At 40.8% G+C, this 24,339-nt stretch overlaps 1 protein-coding gene across 8 annotated transcripts in view; it reads left to right on the top strand.

Moving 5' to 3' along the window:
- TNNI3K (TNNI3 interacting kinase) overlaps positions 1-24,339 on the top strand; it is a 284,880-nt gene that overhangs the window by 227,926 nt on the left and 32,615 nt on the right. For 4 of the 8 annotated variants that reach the window (XM_049111790.1, XM_025417974.3, XM_049111789.1 and 1 more), the window contains 2 exons: positions 1,843-1,902; positions 5,013-5,182. In XM_049111790.1, the coding sequence (XP_048967747.1) occupies positions 1,843-1,902; positions 5,013-5,182 (230 nt within the window). Of the gene's footprint in view, positions 1-1,842; positions 1,908-5,012; positions 5,183-22,840; positions 23,860-24,339 lie in introns of those variants that run through there. The other 4 variants (XM_049111787.1, XM_049111788.1, XM_049111794.1 and 1 more) reach the window with 4 other exon arrangements.

The following is a 24,339-nucleotide window of genomic DNA, read 5'->3' as shown; positions in this document are numbered from 1 at the left end:
CATTAAGGAGGGCACGTGACATAATGAGCACTGGGTGTTATATGTAAGAGATGAATCACTAAGTTCTCCTCCTGAAACCAATTTTACACTATATGTTAACTAAGTAAAATTTAAATAAGAACTTGAAACAAAAGAAAAGAAGAAAAGAAAAGAAGAAAGAAAAGAAAAGAAAAGAAGAAAAGAAAAGAAAAGAAAAGAAAAGAAAAGAAAAGAAAAAAAGAAAAGAAAAGAAAAGAAAAAAGAAAAGAAAAGAAAAGAAAAGAAAAGAAAAGAAAAGAAAAGAAAAGAAAAAAGAAAAGAAAAGAAAAGAAAAGATGGTAAGACGAACAAAAAAATAAGGGATATAGATTAGACGATAGGTAGGTAAGTAGATAGATGCAGACTTATGTACATCAATAGAACAATATTAGCATAAACATGGTTTTTAAGGCAGAGTGTTAGATATGTGGAGACTCATTGAATTGTTCTCTAATACTTCAGGGTATATATGAAAATGTTTACAATAAAAAGGTAGCTTTTTTAAAGTGACAAGATGTTTTGTGTGACTAAGGGTCATTGGAGTCAGAAGAAGTAAGCTGGAAAGACGTTAGTAACGGGGCCTAGAGTAGGACCCAGGAGCTACGTGACTACCAGGAAGGTGGAGTGTGGGATCAAGGCAGAAGAGACCAAGGAACCTGGAAGACAGGCCATTATAATGATTAGTTGCATGGATAATAAAAGCACTGAGTAGTGTTAGCACGACAGGGAGCCAAACACTCAGGCCTTCAAAGAATGAGGGACAGTGACTGGTGGGAAACCTTCATAAACTGGTGGTTTTTAGAGAAGCCATTTGGAAGTTGCAACAACAGCAAGGAAGACCCAGAGCTCCTGCTCACCCCATCGCCACCCCCCCCCCCCCCGCCGACCTAGAGGTACCAGGAATATGCAAGAAAAAACAGATTTCACTTGAGAGGGCTCTGAGGGAAGCAGTGTCCTCAGGGGAGGGCTAGATATTAAGGGAGAAATTGTTCTACTAAGAATCTAAATTAGTTGGTTACTGCACCTGAATGTTAAATTGGGCTCTCCACCTCCTGGCAGTAAAAGTTTCATAAAGGAGAAATGATAGGTTATATAGTCCCTAGGATCTAACAAAAGGAGGCATATAATTTCTTCCAAAGAGAACATTTTCTAAAATTCCCAGCATTTTTTCCATAGATCCGTAATCATCTTTATATCTCTAGCAACTGGAACAAAGTTTGGAATGTGATCAGAATACAACAAATGTTTCTTTAACCAAACTCATCTGACACACAGGTTCATAACCAACAATATCTTTAATGGCAGCTTTTGAATATAAAAAGCTTATCTTAACCCCTAAAAAAGGGCATAGTCATGAGGTTTCCATTGATCTTAGCTTTGAATCTAAGACGGCATTTTCAAAAATGAAGCTAATTATAAAATTTGCCCTAGCAGTTCTTTTCTACAGACACATTGTACAGTATATTACAAGGCACTGAGATAGTTAACAGTTTTTAGTATTCACTTTTATTCTTTCATTTTGAAGAGGAAAACCTGCCATTTAAAAGCATGCAAAGCTAATTAAAGCTTTTCCACTATTTCATTATCTGAATGTAGTTGCAAATTCTGACTTAAAACTCTTATCAGAAGGAGACTCAACATCCCTCCCTGAACAGCAAATGAACATTCAATTAACACTTCAATACAAGTGTATTTTAAATAAAAAATATACTTTATTGTTAATCTCATTCTTTACAAATGCAAATATCCAATTTTAAAATCCAAAGACAGTTGCCTCCCTTTTATTCTTTTGGGGAAAATAAAAGTCTTTTTCTTTATTTACAGGGAAGACCTGAATTTTCTGAAGTTGTTACCAAGTTAGAAGAGTGTCTCTGCAACATTGAGGTAAGAACTTCAGCTTCTGAAATAGGTCCATGAAAAAAATCTTGAATATCCTAGGGTGTTGGGGAATAGATGAGGTGATGCTGGTAGAAAGTAAGTCTGAAGGTCCATAACTTCATTCATCTATTTACCCTGTTCATTAAGTTTCTAGGGTGGACCGACTGAATCGACAGGGGCAAAAGCAAATTCAGCATGAACTCAGACCTCCCAACACATAATCATTAAGCATAGGCAAGCCCAGCTTTAAAAAATTAATATGTAAAATTTGAAGATACAGTAAATATGTTAGAAAGTAGTTATTTAAATCAATTTTTTTCTATACAAAAGTTCCTACGGTGAGACATAAGTTAACATATTAAGCCACTGTCTATGTTCAATAAGAAAAGGAAATTATCACTGAAATTAGTACATAAATTAATTGGGATGCATTGCTTTTATACCGCACATATGTTGCATAAGGTGATATATGTTGGTAATCAGCCTAATGGAATTTTCTTCCCTTAATATCAAGGAGTTGTTTGCTTTAATTTTCTCCCTAATTGCCTTAATTTTCTATACACCTGGTCAGGAGATAGCATTTGAAAATAAGCAAGGAACTAACACGGGAGTACTAATTCAAAAATAATAATATATCCCCAAAGCAAATGAGTGCTGCAAGAGATGGGGGCGGACATCACACATCACAAATACAAGTGCATGTGATGGGAAGGGGCAAAATGGGAAACAGCATCAACCTGAGATTGCATAACTAAATCCCAGAGTGGAACCATCCAATTTTTTCCCCTAAAAACAACAACAACAACAACAACAAAAATCTCAACTTAGAATCACTAGAACCCAGTTTATTGGGAAAGGGTTCCAGGTCTTCAATTGCAGCCTGCAGCGAATGGCTCTGTCTCATAACTCTTTACTGGAACTTCTAAAAAGGAAGCCTTTTATGTAGGAGGCAGCTTCCGTCTTTGGACATTAAATGTCCATTCACTTCTCTTCAGTCCTGAAACCCACAAAGCAGAGAGAAGTAGTAGTGTATTCAGTGGGGTTTAGCAGCCCCTAATAACAAAAGCATCCGCCAGAGGCCTTGGATGTTGAGAGACCCTTTTAAGGCTTACGTTCCAAGTGTCCTCTCACTTTGAACCTTTGTGTTTCTCAGGGCAAAACTTCTCCAAGCCTGGGGATATATCCAACTAGATGAGAGAGTGGATTCCAGAAACAGAGACAATGGTTGGATCTCCTAAACTAGTGTGGCTTCTTACATTGAGCAAGCCTCTTAGCACAGTCTCTCCCAGTAGAGAAGATGAAACACTCAATGCAAAGAGAACTTGCTGGACTGGGCTGCACTCGATAATGGCCCAGAATCAGCTTTAAGGGGCTTGATTTGTGGAATTCCGTACCTTGGAAGATAAAACGAGAGGACGTGTCTAACAAGAATAAATATAACATCACACACTAGAGGCAAAGAAACAATAGCAAAGATGTCAAATGGTGGAGATATGGTTTAGGAGCATCATGCATGTTAGTAGATAATAAGCTCTTTGGAGTTAGAATGTGAAGTAGCTGTCTTGCTACAAAATAAAAAATGAGTATCATTCCTCTCTATCCTGAGAAGGCCAAACAAAATAGTTCCCAGGTATGTCCTTTTAAAGGGATAATTATAGGGGCGCCTGGGTGGCCCTGTGGTTGAGCATCTGCCTTTGGCTCAGGTAGCGATCCCAGGGTCCTGGGAATGAGTTCCATATGGGGCTCCCCGCGGGGAGAAGCCAACTTCTCCCTCTGCCTATGTCTCTGCATCTCTCATGAATACATAGATAAAATATTTTTTAAAATAAAATAAAGGGATAATTATAACTGAACACATTTTAGGGAAGAGAGACCGGAATGATGAATGGATTGAACATCACATATATGAGAACCAATTAAAGGAACCAGAGTTGCTTGTCCCAGAGAAGAGAAAATTAAGATAAGCCCAAAAGCTGTTTTTTAAACATCTGAAAAATGATCATATGGCAAAGGAATTGGTCTTGTCCTCTAAGGGTCAACAGATGGAAAGGAAATGAAGTGTAATTATGTATGGTTGTTTGTTGTTGTGGTTTTTTTTGTTTTGTTTTTTGGTTTTTGGGTTTTTTTTGTTTTGTTTTGTTTTTTAGGAGAGACAAATTTCTAATTGTCAGAGCTGTCCTAAGATAAATGAACAGGTCTGGAGGCAGTGAGGTCCCCATCCCTGGAGGCTCCCCATCGGCTTGCATAGCTAACTTGAAAAGGAGGCACAGGAGAGATTCAGTCATGGAAGAGTTTGAAGGTTCATTTCAACACTAACATCACATGATTCTCCGAGCTTTACTTAGTAATGTCTTGGCTACTGTAAGGAGCCTAGAATTTGCATGGATTATACTTTTAAACCAAAATCTACTGTCTACCTGTGTTGTGAAATTATAATGTCAAAGCACTAGTGTTCTCAGTTGGGTTGGGTGAAGTTCGTGAACAGCAAGGTCGTCAGAAATTCAAGAAAACTACTCTCCTATTTTTTTTCTTCTTTCTCATTTTCTTCCCTCGTATTCTTCTATTTTCTAACTACACTTAACAATTTGCAACTGTTTTTGAAAACTCTCTCCCAACAACTCTCTTTAGTCCTCATGCTTGCCAGACATTAAAGCATCCCTCATTTTGTAAAATGGATATATTCTTGGGAAAATGTATAAATTCATTTTACATAAAAGAAATAATTTCATATAAAGGGGATAGTTTTAAGCTACAATTTAAAGGAACTCTGCCACGAATCTCATCGCCATAGTGAAAAATGTAATCTTTCAACCATTAGATAATCACCTTCTAAATATCTATTTTATGAATCTGATTTGAGCACATCGTGTTTTCTGAAAAATGTGTATAAATTGAATGGGCCAGCTCTCGGCATAGAACTGGCTCAAAAAAGTAAATTAAGCTAGCCATGTATTACCATCCGAGGCCGAGAGGAAAAGCCAGAAGCGAGCTGAGATGAATAGAAATTAAAATAAGAGAAATCCTAGAATAGAAAGTTAAAATAAATCCATACTCTAGTCTATGCCTTAAGCCTGTCAGATTTCTGAAAGGATTGAAGCCACCCTTTCTTCCCTCAGCTGATGTCACCTGCATCAAGTAACAGCAGTGGTTCTCTCTCACCTTCCTCTTCTTCTGACTGCCTGGTGAGCCGGGGAGGGCCTGGCCGGAGCCACGTGGCCGCTTTAAGGAGTCGTTTTGAACTGGAATATGCTCTCAATGAGAGGTCCTGTGCCACCTGGTCCCAAAGGTGAGTGGCAATGTCCCAAAGGTGAGTGGCAATCTTAGCAACAATCTCGTGGTCCAGTTAAATTCCAAAATCCCACCAAGATATTGGCCTGATTTGGTCAGTATCAGTGGGGGACTTACCACCCCCATGGCAAACTTCAAAGCACAAGTTTTTTGCCCATTTTTCTTATAATATTATATTAATATTATGGGGCTAAAAAATAGAACTTTTTTTATTTAAGATCTCTAAGTTTCAAGTAACAGCAATTAACTCTAGCTTAAGTGAGCAACAAAAGGAATTTACTGAAAGTGTTTTGGAGCTATCATATGGAACCCATGGTAGGATGATATAGAAACCAAGAAACAGCTTTGAGGATCTGAGCACCGAAAATTCAGCACACCGAGGGTTACTCTATGACCCTGTAATTCCACTCCTAGGTAGATACCAAAAAAAAAAAAGTTGAAAACAGGTACTCAAACAAATACTTGTACACATATGTTTATGGTGGCCGTATTCGCAATAGCCAAAAGGTGGAACCAACCCAAATATCCATTAACAGAGGAGCAGATAAACAAAATGTGGTATGCAAGACAATAAAATCTTATCCAGTCGTAAAAAAGGAATGACATCCTGATGCATGCTACAACAGGGATGAACCTGGAGAAAATGCCTTCACCGGAAAGAAGCCAGGCACAAAGATCACACGTTAATGGTCCTACTGATATAAATATCCAGAATAAGTGTGTGGGTCCACTAAGGCGGCCATAACAAGATACCACAGACTGGATGGTTTAGACAGCAGAAATTCGTTTTCTCTCAGTGGAGGCTGAAGATCTGAGATCGGAGGGCCACATGCTCAGGCCCTGGGGGCACTTACAGATGCCCATCTCTCTGGCTCACAGATGGCCTCCTTCTCACTGTACTCTCACATGGCAAAGGTTCTGCAATCGTTTCACCTTTTTTTGTAAAGACACCAGTCCTGTCAGATCAGGGCTTCACTCTTCTGTCTTCGTTTAACCTTAATTGCCTCCCTAAAGGCCCCTGTCTCCAATACAGTCACATAAGGGCTCAGTGCTTCAACATATGGATTTGGTGGGAGGGGGCCACAACGCAGTCCATAATAGGCAATATGTAAATCCCTTTAAAAAATTTGTTTTTAATTTAAAAGTTAAAGCAGATTGGTAGTTGCCAGAGGCTGGGGAGAGAGAGAAATTAGGAGTAAAGGCTTAATGCATACAGGGTTTTATTTTGGGGTGATGAAAATATTTTGGAAATAGATAGAGGTGGTTGTAAAACACTGTGAATGTACTAAAGGCCACTGAATTGTTGTATGTTTTGTGAACTTTACCTCAAAACAAACAAACAACTTAAGCAGAGGAGTAGTCAGAAAAAGAAAAAAAAAAAAAAAGTTCAACATTCTTCCATAGTGAGCTCTACCATTTACATGCCCCCGTTCCCAAAAGACAGTCCAAAGAGACAGTCTCTTTGTCTCTCCGCCTAATTCTAGAGTCTCAAGGAGAGATACGTCAGTTATGTGTTGCCATAATAATTCTCCCTAAAATCCAAAGCAAAATTCAAGGATATGCTATCATGAGTATTTATCTGTTGCTCATGTGTCCACGCGCTGGTTATAGGCGGCTTGACTGAGCACGGGTTTTATCCAGGTCTGTCCCAGATGTCTCTCCCTGTCCTGGGGCCAGCAGCTACCTGAGCCCTGTTCTTCTCATGGACGAAGGCTAGGAGCTCAAGAGGACAGGCCCCAACTCCACATGCCCATTTAAAGCCTAGGTTCAAGCTGTACCCCTGACATTCCATGGCCAAGTCACATAGCTGGGTCCAATATCCAACAGGGAGATAAAATATATATCCTCAACCTCTGATGGAAGGACCACAAAGTTACTTGGCAAAGGGCATGGATACAGAAAGCATCATGAATTCGGAATCCATGCAGTCTGCCACGAGAGAGAATGTGGTTGGCCCTTTTTGGATCAAATGGCCACCACTGGTCTAAGCAAATGTGGGGGTCATGTTCCATTAATATAAACATAGCTGCCAGGTCCCCTACTCAGGATGGGGAACAGAAAAGGCAATCACTTATGAACTGGATGGATACCATAGAAAGTACTTACGCAACTCATGGAAATCTGGAAAAAAAAAAAAAAAAACTGGCTTAAAATCTCTATTCTTCCACATGAGCTCCCGAGCGTTTGCATATGAGCTGCTGTACACTCGTACACGCACGTAAATGCCTACACGCTCACTCACACATTCCATCATCACTGTTAAAACTTTTTATCCTGAAAGCAGAGAAAGATTACCTGGAATTAGCGAGATCTTACACCGCACTCAAGTTGCTAGTGTTGCTTTTTTCGTCATAGTCATTATATTCTCAGTCTAACAAAAGAGTTGCACCTGCAGCTACGAAGAGATGGGAACCTGAATCATGAAGCCTTTAATCTATAGAATGTCATAAAATTAAGCATCAGCAGGTTTGATTGATAACCAGGCAAACTGGACACAATTCTTTATTGGATTCCAGTCTCTTATATAATTTCCTAAGAGGCCCAAAGGCCAAGATTAGATGGTACAGTCGCAGCATCTTCTCCTAGTTCCACCTGCGCGTCTTCTTCTTTACTTGTGATTTTTAAAATTAATGCTCTGGTAAGTCAGATTTTGATATTTCCCAAGCACGCTCACCTGAAGTCTGCTTGGAAGCAGAGGTTAAGAGTGTGAGCTGTGGAATCACACCGACCTCAGGTTCAATCTCAGCTTTGCCCTTTACCAGCCCAATGACCTTGGACAAGTTACTTGCGTCTAACACCTAAAATAAAGATAATAATACCAGCTTTTAGGATCACCGTTGAGGGAAGCGGTATCGTCACAGGAGTGAGTGATTGATCAAAAGAGGCCGAGAGACCCCAGCAAAAACTCCAAGTGCCCGTAATGTAATAGTCACACACCTTACCACGTAATCACAGCTACACTCGAAGCAGGGCCTTCAAGAACCCAGAAAAAGATAAACCACGGCTCACGAAGCTGCCCGAGTGGGGTGGTCCTTCTGTCCTTCTGATAGCCTCATGACCCCTCACAACGTTCACGGACACCGCGAAGCCTTTATCTCTCTGCTTGGTTCAGGTTTCTCCTAACCATATAGCACATCCCAAGTGTTTGCGGGGGGGGGGGGGGGGCATCGAGGGCCAGTTTGGTAGTCGTACCACCCCTCCAGCAAGTTCAGTCTCTGAGCTGCTTGAAATCACTCCTATGTTGATGAATAAAGCATGTAGCTAAGCAGTAAGAGGCCCTAAGGGAGGGACCATGTGTGTTTTAGTCCCAACCGTACTCCTAGCATGTAGCAGGGCGGCTGGCATTAAGTCGACGTGTAATAAATATTTGTTTCACAGGCAAAGAATCGGATAAATGGGCTCCATAAATCATAATTATTACTAATTCGGGGCATAAATCGGTGAAAAAGCTTTAGCTATCTTCGCTGTGCTCTCCATGCATGTACCTCCGACTAGCGAGGGCCCCCGCGAGCTGGGCGCTATGTCCGACTCCGGGTAGTCAGCGCAGTGAGGCCGAGCAAGCGGGTGTTCCAATTTGTATAGATGAGGAAATCGAGCCTCAGCAGGAAGAAGTAGCTTTCCCAAGCTTGGGGAGGCAGAGCTGGGCTTCTCACCCAAGACTCCTCTGTGCTTTCTGAATTTCTCTGGCACAGGAGGTGGCACCTTTCAGAGGCTTGGTATATTGTGCCAATACTTGCATTTGCTGGGCTTCTTCTGGAAGCCAGTCAGGGAAAGAATTCCGCTACTTCTCCTTCCACCTGCCTTTTCAGCTTTTAGATAGAAAGACGGAGCCAGTGAGGCCAGAGAGCCACAGGTTCTCAAAGTCAGAGGGTCTAGGGATACAGGAACTGATGGAGCGACTGCAGCAGGGCCATGCGTCTCGCAGCCTGGAAGATGGGCTCACAACGTGCGCCGCACGAACTTTTGCGAGTACCAATGCCCAGGGCCGGTTACACCCAAACCCACGGGGGTGGCAGCCAGACATCAGAAGCTTTTCAAAGTTTCCCAGATAGCTAGCTAGCTAGCTAGCTAGATAGATAGATAGATAGATAGATGATAGATAGATAGATAAATTAGAAATAGAAATAGAAATAAATAGAAATAGAAATAGAAATAGAAATAGAAATAAATAGAAATAGAAATAGAAATAAATAGAAATAGAAATAGAAATAGAAATAAATAGAAATAGAAATAAATAGAAATAGAAATAGAAATAGAAATAAATAGAAATAAATAGAAATAGAAATAAATAGAAATAGAAATAGAAATAGAAATATAGAAATAGAAATAAAGTTTCTGGGATGATTCCAATACACCTCCAAGTCCGAGAAGCATGCTAGAAGGGAATGCTCCCGTGCTCACCTGCCCCTCACTTTGGGGGCCTGGGGTGCAACCGATGGCATACACGGAAGAGAAACGTGAGCCCACAGGTGACACAGCAGCTGTGACCAAAGGATACCATCCTGAAGGCTGATGACCTGTGTGGTGTCTCCAAGAAATCCTTACAACGTGCTAATAACTGCTCATCTAAAAGGCATTTGAACTCGTTAAAAAAAAATCACAGAGGGTGTGACTTTTATTTTAGTCTGGCCTCATGCTTTTAAAAAGAAAAAACGGGAACAAGATTTGGCCTGTGCAAATCCTGCCTCACGTATGCTCCCAATTCTGGGCCTCTCAGCCCTCCCAGTGCCTTAAAAACGGTGCATTCATTTTTCAATTTTTGGTCCTGACCTTCGTAGCCTGTAGTCTCACAATGCATTATTTGATGGGGGTTTTGGTTCTTGTTTATTTGCATCTTTGTTCTCACGATTGCTGTTCTCCTTCATAAAATCAATGTCAAGGTGGGGAGATGTCATGTCACTCTCTCCGCAAAGTGGTAGGGACCCACTAGTTCCTACTGAAACCACAGATTGTTGAACTGTGAGATTGAGGAAGGCGCTCCTGAAGTCTTGCCTCTTTTAAAATATTTTGTGTCTCTAGATATATTTGGAAAACTAAGCATGTGGCACTTGCTCCTCCCACCGGGTATGAAACCTCTCCCATCTTGTACATGGATTACATCATGTAAATTTAGAAATGACAAAGTGATACACAACCTTTCAGATGCGACAACCAATTAGTGTCTGTGTGGGGCTGGGCTCTGAGAATAGAACGCTATGACCCAGTTAGCTGTCCAGGAGAAGAAACCCAGCGATCCGGTGACTGAACTGTAAAACAGACACGCTCGGAATTAATTTCTCACATTACGGGAAGGGTCCATCAAAGGGTTCCTTTAAATAGAAAGCTTGCCTAGCGCATTTGGAATGCAATTCAACTTTTAGAAGTTGAATGTAAGTTAAAAAATTTTCATTTACACACAGTTTTTCCGGAATGCAGCAACTGTGGAAGACGATAGCATCCTGGAAACTGAGGTTCCCAGGAAGAATGGAAGAAGAAAAAAAAAAAAAAAAAAGAAAAGGAGAGCAGTTGGGGGGTGAGGATCGTAGCCATTTGCTGTCCTGGAGCAGAATGTTTATCAAGTAGCAGCAAGAGTGTCTCCCTGTCACCCAAGGTCAATACCCCCCTCATGTACCCCCTCTCCCAAGTGCTTCTTTGTACTGAAACTCCCTTAAATGTGCCCTTGTCTTGCGCTCCCTTCTTCATCCCCATTTATTTCTCTTGCCAGCTCCCTGCCATCAGCAGCTTCAACCCCCTGCTTGGGACCACTTTAAACTCCCCCTACCTTGCTTCTCTCGTCTTCATGGGTTTTGTTGTGATTTCACACATCCCCTGGCTCCAGCCTCTCGTTCACACACACGAAGACGCTCACCTTATACACACGCATTCGCAGGCACGCGCACGACTGATCCCCAGTCTGCACGTCCCACCCTGACCTTGACCCTTGTGCTTCCTCTAATTTCTCCCCCATTCTACCTTCCTAATGGCCTTCATCGGCTTACCCCTCTAGTGCCAGCAAATAACCCTCCTTCCGTAGAACTCCAATTCCATCCTTACCCTACTTTAAAACCACCAGTCATTTTCCATTACCTCTAAAATTAAGTGAAGTCATGTCATCGTGGAATCCCAAATGATCAACGGCACATTTTCCAGTTCCACCTCCCCCTGAGCGTCATGGGTCCCAGCGGTTCTAAGCAGAGAGTGATACGGTCATTTCTTCTCTTCTCAAATGAGTGCTGAACTTCCTACAGGGTTTTGGACAATCCCACAAAATACAGAATCACCCTGCACAAGATGACAACAGCATCCCTGGTCGCGCACACTACAGACGAACTACAAGTTCTTCTCTATCCCATACCTACCTCGTGTTTAACTTACTGTTAACCTCTCCCCATATCCTATTTTTTTTTAGCCTTGACACCCTGCCCAATCTTGTCAAAATATTAACAAGCCTTCAGTAATAGCTCCATCAGCTTAATCACTACATCGTGAGGGACCTTTTCTGGAGCCACCCCATCCCCGTCTATACCTTACCAAGGGCCACAGTATTTTGTCCCACTTTATGCACTTATTTTGTCTAATAATTATTTTTTTAAGATTTTTTTTTTCATGAGAGACACAGAGTGAGAGGCCAGAGACACAGGCAGAGGGAAAAGCAGGCTCCCTGCTGGGAACCCCATGCGGGGACTCGATCCCAGGACCCCGGGATCCCGCCCTGGACCGAAGGCAGACGCTCAACCGCTGAGCCACCCAGGTGTCCCATTATTTATCTTTTTATTTCTCCATTAGCTCAGAAGTGCTTCCAGGACAGAAATTGCCTTCTCTTTTGTATTTATGTAGGTGCCTACACTATCTCGTTTATAATTTAACTGTACGTGGTGAATACTAAAAATATTTATTTATAATAAGTCAGAGGAATCATTAGTCGGGCTCTGAACACTGTGCTTTGTCTCTCTGCATTTTAAGTGAGTGAGACTCTGGCGCTCAGAGTTTGCGACCCTACATTCCTATCAGGTCAGATACGTTCTTACCCAAAAATAATGAACCACCAGATAATGTTGCCTCTCTGTCACATGTAGAGCATTAAAAGTCTACCTATTTCTTCTTAATGAACAAAAGATAAAATGGAGGTACCTGAATTTGTGAGGAGAGAAGTGAGTGATGCATTCATTCCCAGCGTGTGAAAGAAAAAAGAGAGATTGCTTTGAGTTGAGGTGGTCAGGAGAGGTCTCAATGAAGAGGCAGATGATGGAGATGCGGTCCAGGTGTAAAGAGAACAGGAGGGACAAACACGAAATAATGATTGCAAACTTTGTTTTCCTTCTTTCCAAAAAAAAATAATAATAATAAAAATTAAAATAAAAAAATTTTAAAAAGACGTCCCTTCCCCAACTGATCTGTAATAGTAATTACTTATTCATCAAGGAGCTGCATTTAGATAGACCTTTTCTCACTATTTCTATTCCATTGAAATATTTGCTTATCCCTATGTAAATAGCACACAATTTTAATTGCAACAGCATTTTATTTTATTTTTTGAAAGAATTTATTTATTTATTTATTTATTTATTTATTTATTTATTTATGAGTGAGTGAGTGACACAGAAAGAGAGGCAGAGACACAGGCAGAGGGAGAAGCAGGCTCCATGCAGGGAGCCCAATGTGGGACTCGATCCTGCGTCTCCAGGATCACGCCCTGAGCCAAAGGCAGATGCTCATCCACTGAGACATCCAGGCCTCCACGCAGCAGCATTTTTAAAAAGATTTTATGTATGTATCTGAGGGGGGGGCAGGGAAGAGTACAGAGGGAGAGTGGGAGGGAGAAGAAGGCTCCTGCCAACCAGGGAACCCCACGTGGGGCTCAATCCCAGGACCCTGAAATCATAACCTGAGCCAAAGGCAGACACTTAACCGACTGAGCCCCCCGGGCGCCCCCAATAGCATTTTCAAAGTCTTGATCTCTAGGAGGTGATGTCTCATCTTGGCTATTTTTTATTTTTCGTGGCTTTCACTCTTCCATATAGTTTTTATGATCAGCTTGCATTTTCTGCACACACACAAAAAAATAAGATTTTGATTACAGATTTTTTCAAGTTTATTTTTTATTTTTTTAGTAGTCTCTGCAAGCAATGGGAGGTTCAAACTCATAACCCTGAGATCAAGAGTCTCATGCTCTTCTAAATGAGCTAGCCAGGCACCCCAGATTATAGATATTTTAAACTTAAAGATCAATAAGGGAAGATCTGACATCCTTATGATACTGGGTCTCTCCTCTCATGAACTTAGTGCATTTTTGCATTTATTTAAATATTCTTTAATATCTTCTAGTTGGTTTTTATAATTTCTCTGTAAGGTTCTAATATACCTTTTGTCATATTGATTGCTGAAGTAATTTTAATTCATTGCTACTGTATTGTTTTATTCTCTGTAGATTTTTCTTTTTTTTGTCAACCTACCTTTTTATTGTTGTTTTACTTTGGATTTTTTGAATATGCACTGTTTTTCTTTTTTTTATTTCAAAAAGTTGAAATTTTTATTTAAATTCAATTTAATTAACATACAGTATTTATTAGTTTCAGAGGTAATTTAGTGATTCATCAGTTGCATACAATACCCAGTGCTCATCATATCAAGTACCCTCCTTAATGCCCATCACCCAGTTACCCCATCCCCCCACCCACCTCCCTTCCAGCAACCCTCAGTTGGTTTCCTATAGTTAGGAGTCTCTAAAAAAAAAAAAAAAAAACAAAAAAAAAAAAAAAAAAACAAAACAAAAAAAAAAAAAAGGTCTCTCTAGCTTGTCTCCTTCTGTTTTGCTCTTATTTTTCCTTCCCTCCCCCCTTTGTTTATCTGCTGTGTTTCTTAAATTCTACATATGAGTGAAATCGTATGGTATTTGTCTTTCTCTGACTTATTTCACTCAGCATCATACCCTCTAGTTCCACCCACGTCGTTGCAAATGGCAAGATTTCATCCTTTCTTGATGGCTGAGTAATATTCCATCGTATATATAGACCACATCTTCTTTATCCGTTCATCTGCCAAAGGACATCTGGGCTCTTTCCATAGCTTGGCTCTTATGGACATTGCTGCTGTAAACATTGGGGTGCCTGTGCCCCTTCAAATCTCTATGTTTTTATCTTTTGGGTAAATACCCAGTAATGCAATCGCTGGGTCATAGGGTGGCTCTATTTTTAACTTTTTGAGAAACCTCCATACTGTTCTCCAGAGTGGCTGCCCCAGTGAGCATTCCCACCAACAGTGGAAGAGAGTTCCCCTTTCTCCACATCCTCACCAACGTCTGTTTCCTGAGTTAATTCTAGCCTGAATTTACACTGTTTTTCTATTCTTGGTTAGGTCCCCTAGAAACTTTAACACATTCAACTTAGCAGACTCTATATTTAATATATTTGTTATTAAAAAAAGAATATCTCCCAAACAAAAGGTTTTTGAGCATTTTAGTTGCAAATCATCCCTCCCAAATTACATGATATTTCTGTCAATTATTTTAGTTTCATTGTGATTTTTCTAATTCTACACATAGATATTACTTTAATGATTTATCTAGCTATGGTTCATTTAGACTTAGCCAATTAACTGTTCCATTATTAATTGCACTTACATTTCACACCTTCCTCCTAGATCATTTTCCTTTTCTTCAAATACATCTTTAAAAATTCCTTTAACATGACTCTGTTAGAAGTAAGCATGTGAAAACACCCTTATTTTCCCTTTCTTGAAATATACTTTAGTGAATATAGGACTTGAGGTGTGTAATTATTTTTCCCCATACCTTCGAGATGCATTCAACATATTTCTGACTTTTCTTGCTGCTGTTAAGTTTTCATCTGTGGATCTAATTATTTATACCCTTTATAACTGCTGTTAGCACTTCTCTTTGTCTTTTGTATCCCACATTTAACTATGTGTATATAGTTTTAACGGATTTAATTTATCTTACTTGGAATTTGTTGGGGGGTCCAGCATCTGAGAATTGCTGTCTTTTATACATTCTAGATAATCCCTCACCAGTACCTTTTCTAATATTTCTGTACCCCATCCTCTTTATTTTCCCTTTCTGGAACTCTAGATGTATTTTAGATCTTCTCACTCTATTTTTCATATTCCTCAATATATATATATATATATATATATACACATATATATACCATTTACTTTTTCTATGATGCCTTCTGGTAATTTCTTCAAATCTATATTCCAGTTCACATATTCTCTTGTTAACTGAATCTAATATATATTTCCCACCATTTATTTTTTCTATGATGTCTTCTGGTAATTTCTTCAAATCTATATTCCAGTTCACATATTCTCTTATTAATTGAATCTAATATATATTTCCCACCATTTACTTTTTCTATGATGCCTTCTGGTAATTTCTACAAATCTATCTTCCAGTTCACATATTCTCTTGTTAACTGAATCTAATATGTGGTCCTATTCATTGCATTTCTATTGCAACTTATTTCTAATTTCTATTCCATATCTACTAAATGTGTGTGTGACAGTTTTGAAAGTCTTATGTATCTTCCACATACTTTTAGTTGATAATTTTTTTCTTCAAACACATTTATTTTATATTCTATACCTGAATGCCTGTTATTTCTAATCTCTGCAGTCTTTATATGTACAATTGTGTAGTTTGTTGTTTCTGCTAATTCATGCTCCTGATTTCATCACATTTAGAGATTTTTGTTTCTATTTTTGAGCTCATTTTTTTAGCTCATTTTCTTTGGAACTTTATCTCCAGCAAGTTTTTTGGCCTTAATTGGTGTAGGTTACTTCACAGATGCTTTGTGTTTGCTCTTGCTAATCATATAGGTACACTAACTCTACAGGACCACTTCAAAACTCCCACTAGAAGTTTTTTATAAAATAAATGTAGTACTATTTCTATTTTAAAACTTGTATCTTTGTGGATCATAGATGGGAGTTCTGAGGGAAAATACTTCATTTTTATTTTTATTTTTTCATTTTAAACCTGGAGCCAAGGACAAATGGACAGTTATCCTCTGCGTCTCTTTATGTACAGTAGGTTTTATTTTTCCTGGTTCACCCTGGAGTTGTCCTTTGCAGATTTTAGCTTCATACCAGTGTTTCTTATCTGATCTCCCACCTTACTGGAACCCAGGCTGTATTTCCCCCTGTATGGTTCAACAAAATGCAAGGTTTAGACCAACAGGAATCCGTATCTTCACAGCATTTACATTGACCTGGAATTATAATTTTAACCAATCATTTACTTTTTCATTGGTATCTATACTAAGTACCATGAGAGCATAAACTTCTTTTCTTCTTTTTGATGCTGTCTCTCCAATACTTAAAACAATGTCAGGCATATGGTAGGTGCTAAAAACCTATTTGTAGAATGAATGAATATCATGATAGGCCCTCACAAACATTAATGCTGTTTAATCTTCACAACAGTCTTGTGAGGTAGGCCTTGTGGTTTCCATTTTTCAAGTAAAACAGAGACTCAAATGATTTAATCAATTTGTATGAAACTATATAGTGGGAAAATGGTAGTTAATAGTTGAACCTGGGCCTGCTGGTAGAGCTTCCATTATACCATGCTGTCTCTGGAGAGTAGACTTGAGCAACATGTTTGAACCATCTATAGAAAAAACAGAAACTTGTATCCTCTGGTTTGGGCTTTGAGAATCAGCAGAGAGCTGCCTACTTCTAAAGTTCTAACAGCTCAAATGGAACATAGAACACTCTCAGTCTACAGCCAATACAACCTTTGATTGCAGGGAAATTGTCCCTTCTCACTCCAACTACCTCTGATACTAGCCAGTTTACCTCAGTTTATGCCTGCTTGTGACAGACCCTTATAATCAGCTGCCTGCACTGATACAGACCTACCCTGAACACAGCGATCTCCATATCTGCTGCATCATGCACCAGCTTGCCATGGCCTAACCCTGCCCTCTCTACATTCTTTAATTGTGTCTCTGGAAGTCAGCCTGACTCCCTGGCCACATTTCAAAAGCCACAAAAACCAATCAGAACATTTAAAAAGATAAACTCTTCCCTTCTAGACACCATGGGACCAGTTTCGAGGATAATTCTACTTTAGTATGATTCCTTTATCAAATTAAATACATTACAAAACTAGGCCTTTTTTTTTCATTTCTTCATTAAATATATTCTCTAGCACAGTAGTCAATCGCATTCACTGTATTTTAAGGAATTTTTAGCTGACATTTTCAAGCAGCAAATAGCCTATCTAATGATGAAAGTTTCAAGAATTTTTTAACCCAGGAAATGAAACATTCACTCATAAACACAGCCTTCCGGGTGCTTCCACATAGAAAGAATTGTAAGATTTATAAATGTAAGGAGACAATAGAAAGATAGCATCTTCGGCTTCTGAACTGTCTCTTTGCTTACTAAAGATTGTTGATTCAAATATGGCATATAAAGAATTTACAGAAGCCCTTGGTGTATATCAGGGCATCACAGTAGCAGGCGACTGTCACATCAGCAATGCCTTCTGAGCTTGTAGAAAGAGTTGCCTTTTACTAACTCATTTGGTAAGTTCTATGGGCCTTGCTCTCATTGTTTGTGTTCTGAGAGCAAAACGCCACTTGCCTAATCGAAGGACAAGAAAACTTTTTTCCCCCCCGCAGGATAGTTATCACGTCCAGGATGTGTAATTTTTGTGACATTCACTTGCTGAAGGTCAGTTATCAAGCTCATTAAGGGTCTGCCTTGAAAAAAAAAAAAACTATAAAAGCCAAAGGAAGGCAGCTAGAACCCAAGCAAGTGCCATAACGCCTGTTGGTTGCCTTTGATCTCTGTCTGTCTAAGCTCAAATCCTTCTGAGGTGCCCATAAATCTTTCTCATTAACAAAAGCAGAAGATTTCTTAATGCCATAGGGTATGGGGTTGAGAGTGAAAGTATGCAGTTCACGTTGGTAGGAGGGTGTCAAAGTACTTGGTACGCCTCCTCGTGATGTCCCCAGATGTCATCCAATAAGGAGGAAAGAGTAAAGAAAGGGGGAGAGCAGGACCCCTGGGGGGCTCAGCGGTTGAGCACCTGCCTTCTACCCAGGGCGTGACCCTGGAGACCCAGGATCGAGGCCCACACCGGGGTCCCTGCATGGGGCCTGCTTCTCCCTCTGCCTGTGTCTCTGCCTCTGTGTGTGTGTGTGTGTGTGTGTTTCTCATGAATAAATAAATAAAATCTTAAAAAAAGAAAGAAAAAAAAAAAAAAGAAAGAAAGAAAGAATAGAAAGTGGAGAGGGGTCTTGGAGGAAGTCAAAACTCTCCCAGGAAGGGCCAATCACTAGGCACAGCCATACCTCGCCAGCAGCCCTAGGGCCCCAGAGAGCGCTACAGTGGGATGAGCAAACAGCTCCCATGTGCACACGCACTCGCACACGCACGCACACCAGCGGCAGGCGGAGTCGACACGGATTGCTCGCGCCCTCTGCCCCTCCGCGGGAGGCATCCTGCAAGTCACCAGGCCCGCGGGCGGTCTGGGCCCAGTGCGGTGCAGCTGGGGGGCCGCGGGGCTGCAGCCGCCCGGCCCCTGCTCTCTGGCGCCACCTGGCGACCGGCTGGCGGAGCGCGCGGGGCCGCGGGGCCCTAACGTTAGGGGCCTGCGCGCCCGCCCCGCCGCGGTCCTGCCCGGGCTTCCCAGGCCGCGGCTGCTGCAATACGTTTGCAGCAATAAGGGGCGGGGGGGGGGGGGGGGGGGGGGGCTGCTGGGGTCTCTAACAATTCAGAGACCAGAGCACTGATTTCTAAATAGATTCCTGAAGCAGCTCTTACAGTGGCTCTGCACAGCCTCACACACAGTCTAATTCCTCATAGGTGGGTGGTTTTGGTTTTTTTTTTTTTTTTCCTCCTTTTCACTTTTTTTGCACCTTCCACGCGGGCCAGTTCTAACCCTCACATCCTGCAAATATGGCAACGCACTTCCTTTGCCTTTGCTAGTATTTGAAACAGAAAGTTTCTTGTTAAAGAAGACATTTCCCAGGTTATTGTTTCTCATTTATCGCCTTGGCAACGATGAGATGGGAGTTTTTCTTGGTGTGGAGGTAAGCCGCTGAAATAAACCGAAAAAAAAAAAAATCGTAGATCCAGACAAGAGATGATTCCTGTATCAACCGAAGTGGAATGAAACATCGCTACCGTTAATATTCATGGTATTAGCTGAGCATTTTCTATTAATGAGCAGATGTTTTAAAGGCCTCAGCCGCAAAGAAGTACAGGGGAAAAAAATTACTGATGGATGTGTTTACCTTCCTGAATCCTCTTCCAAAGAAACAGGGGGGAAAAAGGGGAAGGAAGGAAGGAAGGAAGGAAGGAAGGAAGGAAGGAAGGAAGGAAGGAAGGAAGGAAGGAAAAGAAAAGAAAGAAAGAAAAGAAAGAGAGCGAAAGAAAGATTGATTCATTTCTTGGCTTCAATCAGGCACCACTTTGCCAGCCGGTGTTAAGTGCCCTCCTGCTTCTCCCTGGCTGCTAACACAGCCTAGCCCCTCGGGGAGGTAATGACCTACACGAGGCCATATTCATCGACAGCAATATTAACTTGGTCAGAAAAGGAAAATGGAAGATACATTATGTATTTTGATCACTTACTATGTTCCAGACACTATTGTGCATTTTTTTTTTCTCTGCCAGTCGTATCCCTGACTTATCACAATTCTTCTACAAGGTAGGAATCATTTATCAGCATTCTACAAATGAGAAAACTGGAGACCTGACAGGATAGATGGCCTGCCTAAGGCTTTGCAACTAGTAAACAATGGGGCGGACAGTGAGCCTACGCAAGTCTGACCCCAAAGCACCCTGGCTGCACCCTGGCTGCACCCTGGCTGCAGCAGGGTGAAGCGGGGAGCCGCTCTCACACTAACCAGCTGTGTGGCGTGGACACATCCCCTCCTGACCTGGGTTCCAGGATTCTCCTCTCTCTCAGGCATGTAAACTGGACCCTTGCTACTCCGGGTGTGGCCCACGTCCCAGCAGCAGGAGCTTGTTACAAGTCCAGACTCCCAGGCCCCACTGGGACCTACTGAATCACAATCTGCATTTTAACGCTGGTGAATGTACATTAAAATGTAAGCAGCACAGGACCTACCAATCTCTGCGAACCCTTCTAGCTCTAGTGCATTTAGAAGGCCCTCCCCCTTATCTCTCTATTTCTAAACCCAACTCCTCAAGGTTGCATCATTTCTCCTTCCAAGCTTTCCCAATCCCATCTTTATGCTTGATGAGAAGCTGTTTCTCTGTTCTAACCAAAGTTTCATTTACCCTATTACCATTTTCTACTTAGTATCATGTCTATGCTGTGTAAATTCCTTGAGGGACAGAACCACCCATATTAAATAATTTTATACCTGTAACACCAACTGGCCTAGTACATTACGCTAAACAAACATGCTGAAAGAAATGTTAAATAAATCATTATCTGAATTTAATTACGGATACCACATAGTGCTCTGAGTGTAAGACCCCCATGTTACTAGTATCTCAAAGCAAGCACACTTCAAGAGTTCTTTAAAAATGGACCCAAAGAAGCTTGCAAATTGCACATGTAAGAGCAGTTTTCAAACTTCCTCACCCCATTCCTACCTTTTTAGCACACATACGCATGAAAGATTTCATTAAGACCAAGCTCAACTCCAAAGTTTTCTCTCCCAGGAAGTCTCCCTGGATGCCCTCAGCTGGTTAAATGCCCATCATCATGTTTGTTGCCATCTTATCCTGTGGGTACTTCATTAAAGCATACAAACTATATTACAATCATTATAATTACATCGCCCCCCCCCACACGCAGACACACATATTGAATACTCTCAAGGTCAGGAATTGTGTCTTTCATTTTTACCTTCTTAATATTTATCACAATGCTTGACATATAGCAAGTGGTAGGTATTTGTATATTGAATCAATCAGTCAATCAACCAGTGCAAATGTTCTTATTCCAAAGTTTCTTTTTTTTGCTCCACACAAGGGTTCATTGACCCCAAGAACATGGAGAAGCACTGCCTGTGGTGAGATTTAAGCCATGATGACATCCCCTAACAGCATGGCACTTTGATTTAGTGTCACATGAGCTAGTCATCTAGGCATATAAGCCCTGAGACTTAGGAACTCAAGTGCCTTTGGGATACCCAAGATTGAAAATTAAATCAGTGTTGATTTCGTCTCTCAGTAAGTTAGTCACCCATTCATTCAATAAGCACAGAGTGCCTGCATTGTGCCAAGGGTTTGCTAGGGATTGGGGATGTCAAGAAAAGTGCACAGTACAATCTTTCCTTTCAGCAGTCTAGTCTTGGAAACAGACCCCAAATATATTATAATAAAATGTGATACATACAGGAATGGGCATAATCTCCTGGATCATGAGAACACAGAAGGAGGTATTACTAAGACTGAGGAGAAATAGGCCATTCATTGGCCTTAGAGGTATGTGCAACAGGTCCTCGCATTTGTCCTTTTCCGGAAAAGACACTGAATTTGGGGAGGAAGAACACAACCGGGCAATGAATCTGTACTAAGGAGGAGAAACACTGAAAACAGAACAGAAGATGAGGAAAGTTGGTGGCGAAGAGACTCATTAGCAGCACGGATCTAAATCTAAACAGGGTTTATAGGAGAAAGAGAAATAAACAAGTGCAGATAATCTCTTGAGCTCATATCATCCCTCAGGATGGTCTACTCTCTAAAAGGACCCTATGCTTTTACTTTCTCAATATTTAAAAGGAAAACAGAACAGGGAACACCACATCTGGGTGACTACTTAATGGCTGATAGAATGGCCAACAGATGTTGGCGAGGATGTGGAGAAAATGGAACTCGTGCACCGTCGGTGGGAATGCGAACTGGTGCATCCGCTGTAGAAGACAGTATGGAAGGTCTCAGAAAGTTAATAATAGAACGACCCTACAGTCCAGCAATCACACTACTGGATATCTACCCAACGAATACAAAAACACTAATTCAAAGGGATACATGCATCCGATGTTTATAGCCGCATTATGTACAATAGCCACGATGTGGAAACAGTCCAAGTGTCCACTTGAACTGTTGATAGAATGGTACATGAATGGATAAAGAAGATGTAGCATATATACATATGGATAAATAATATAAATTATTGGAATATATACTGGAATATAAGTCATTGGAATATATATATCATTATATATATTTTTATAAAACATGAATAATATTCCATTATTTATGTACATCTATAATGGAATATTATTCGGCCATAAAAAAGACTGAACTCTTGCCATTTGCAGTGACACCAGTGGAGCTAGAGAGTATAATGCTAAGCAAAATAAGTTGGAGAAAGACAAATACCATATGATTGCACTTGTGTGGAATTTAAGAAACAGAACATATGAGCAAAGGGAAAGAGAGAGAGAGATACACCAAGAAACAGACTCTTAATTGTAGAGAACCAACTGACGGTTACCAGAGGGGAGGTGGGGGGGGGCTGAGTGAAGTAAGTGAAGGGGGTTAAGGACGTCACTTACAATGAGCACCAGCTGTTGTATGCAAGTGTTGAATCACTGTATTTTACACCCGGAACTAACGTTGCACTCCATGTTAACTAACTGGAATTTAAATAAAAACTTAGAAAATAGATAAAGCAGGCATAGGGGGCCAGTGTGCACCAGCATGCTTTTCTGCTCTATAGCTTTACAGCAAGAAATCAAAAGCCTTCGGAGAACACCGACAGCGAGTTCAGGGAGAACCTGGCCCAGGACAGGTGTCCTGTAGAAGAGCGGCTTGGGAGAAAGGGGATGATCTGTTGCTAAACGGAGTGGAGGTTGGTGTGCTACACTAGAAAAGCGTGTGTACTTTAGGAGCCAAGGATATTTGCGTTCAAATCCCAGTTCTGCCTCCTAGGAGCAGTGCGAACTTGGGCCCGAGTTTGCTAAAGTAGGTATCATGATATTACTTTGGCTAGTTTTTGCAAGGATTTGGAGAACATACATATAAACCAGTTAATATTATCCCAGGGAAGCTTGTGTTGTTTTGTCTTAAACTAGACATAACTGTCTGCTCTTTTATCGTCCTACCCAGAAATAGGTAAATACCTTTCTGAGGCTGAGAAAGTCTATGTCTGCCTGGAATTCAGAATCCTAATTCAGGCACTCTGTTCTCCTTTTTATCACTTATTCTCTTTGAGATAGTAGGACATTCCTTTTTCTCATTAAATAGCAGCTTTACCCATAAATTTCTCATAGCTCTTCCCCACCTATCTACACTACTTGTTTGTCGAATTCAATAATGTTGGTTGGCCATTCCCTAGTCAAGTTGCCATTTGAATTAAAGTCAGGGTTTCTGGTTGTTGTCTATCTGGCGGCTATTTCCATGAAAATGACAGAAATCAGGGGAAATTACGTTCAAGGATTTCAATTTTCCTTTTTTTTTTTTTGTAAGCCCTGAGAAGAAAACTACAGTTAATTGTGAATATGCCTGATAAATGCTAGAGTACTACGTGAACGTGGAAAAGATTTAAAATGCTTCAGAAACAACAAATCAAGATACACTGTTTTTATCCAAATAAACATTTCTGTACTATTAAAAAAAATCATCCTTTGTTGTTCAAGGAAAGATGAGGCTAACATTTCCTTCAATAATATTTTACCAAATCATCCAGAGAAGAAAAATGGAATCATCAAATAAATAAAATAAAAATTGATGACAAAACACCATGTTAAGAGGCTGGTTGTTATTTTTGACATATGACATATGGTAAGGAATAGAGTATTTGCTTTTTTAAAAATTTTTATTTATTTATGATAGTCACAGAGAGAGAGAGAGGCAGAGACATAGGCAGAGGGAGAAGCAGGCTCCATGCACTGGGAGCCCGACGTGGGATTCGATCCCGGGTCTCCAGGATCGCGCCCTGGGCCAAAGGCAGGTGCTAAACCGCTGCGCCACCCAGGGATCCCGGAATAGAGTATTTGACTATGAAAAGTACCTATGAACTACTTTCTGATATTAAGTGATCTGAAGTTCATATTTTTTTAGGATTTTATTTATTTATTCATGAGAGACACAGAGAGAGAGGCAGAGAGAGAGGCAGAGGGAGAAGCAGGTTCCATGCAGGGAGCCCGACGCGGGACTTGATCCCAGGACCCTGGGATCACGACCTGAACCAAAGGCAGACGCTCAACCACCGAGCCA

This window comes from Canis lupus, chromosome 6, assembly GCF_003254725.2.
Source record: "Canis lupus dingo isolate Sandy chromosome 6, ASM325472v2, whole genome shotgun sequence".
Taxonomy (NCBI): Eukaryota; Metazoa; Chordata; class Mammalia; order Carnivora; family Canidae; genus Canis; species Canis lupus.
The sequence above is the reverse complement of the archived record's forward strand: the minus strand, read 5'-3'. Positions and strand labels throughout refer to the sequence as shown.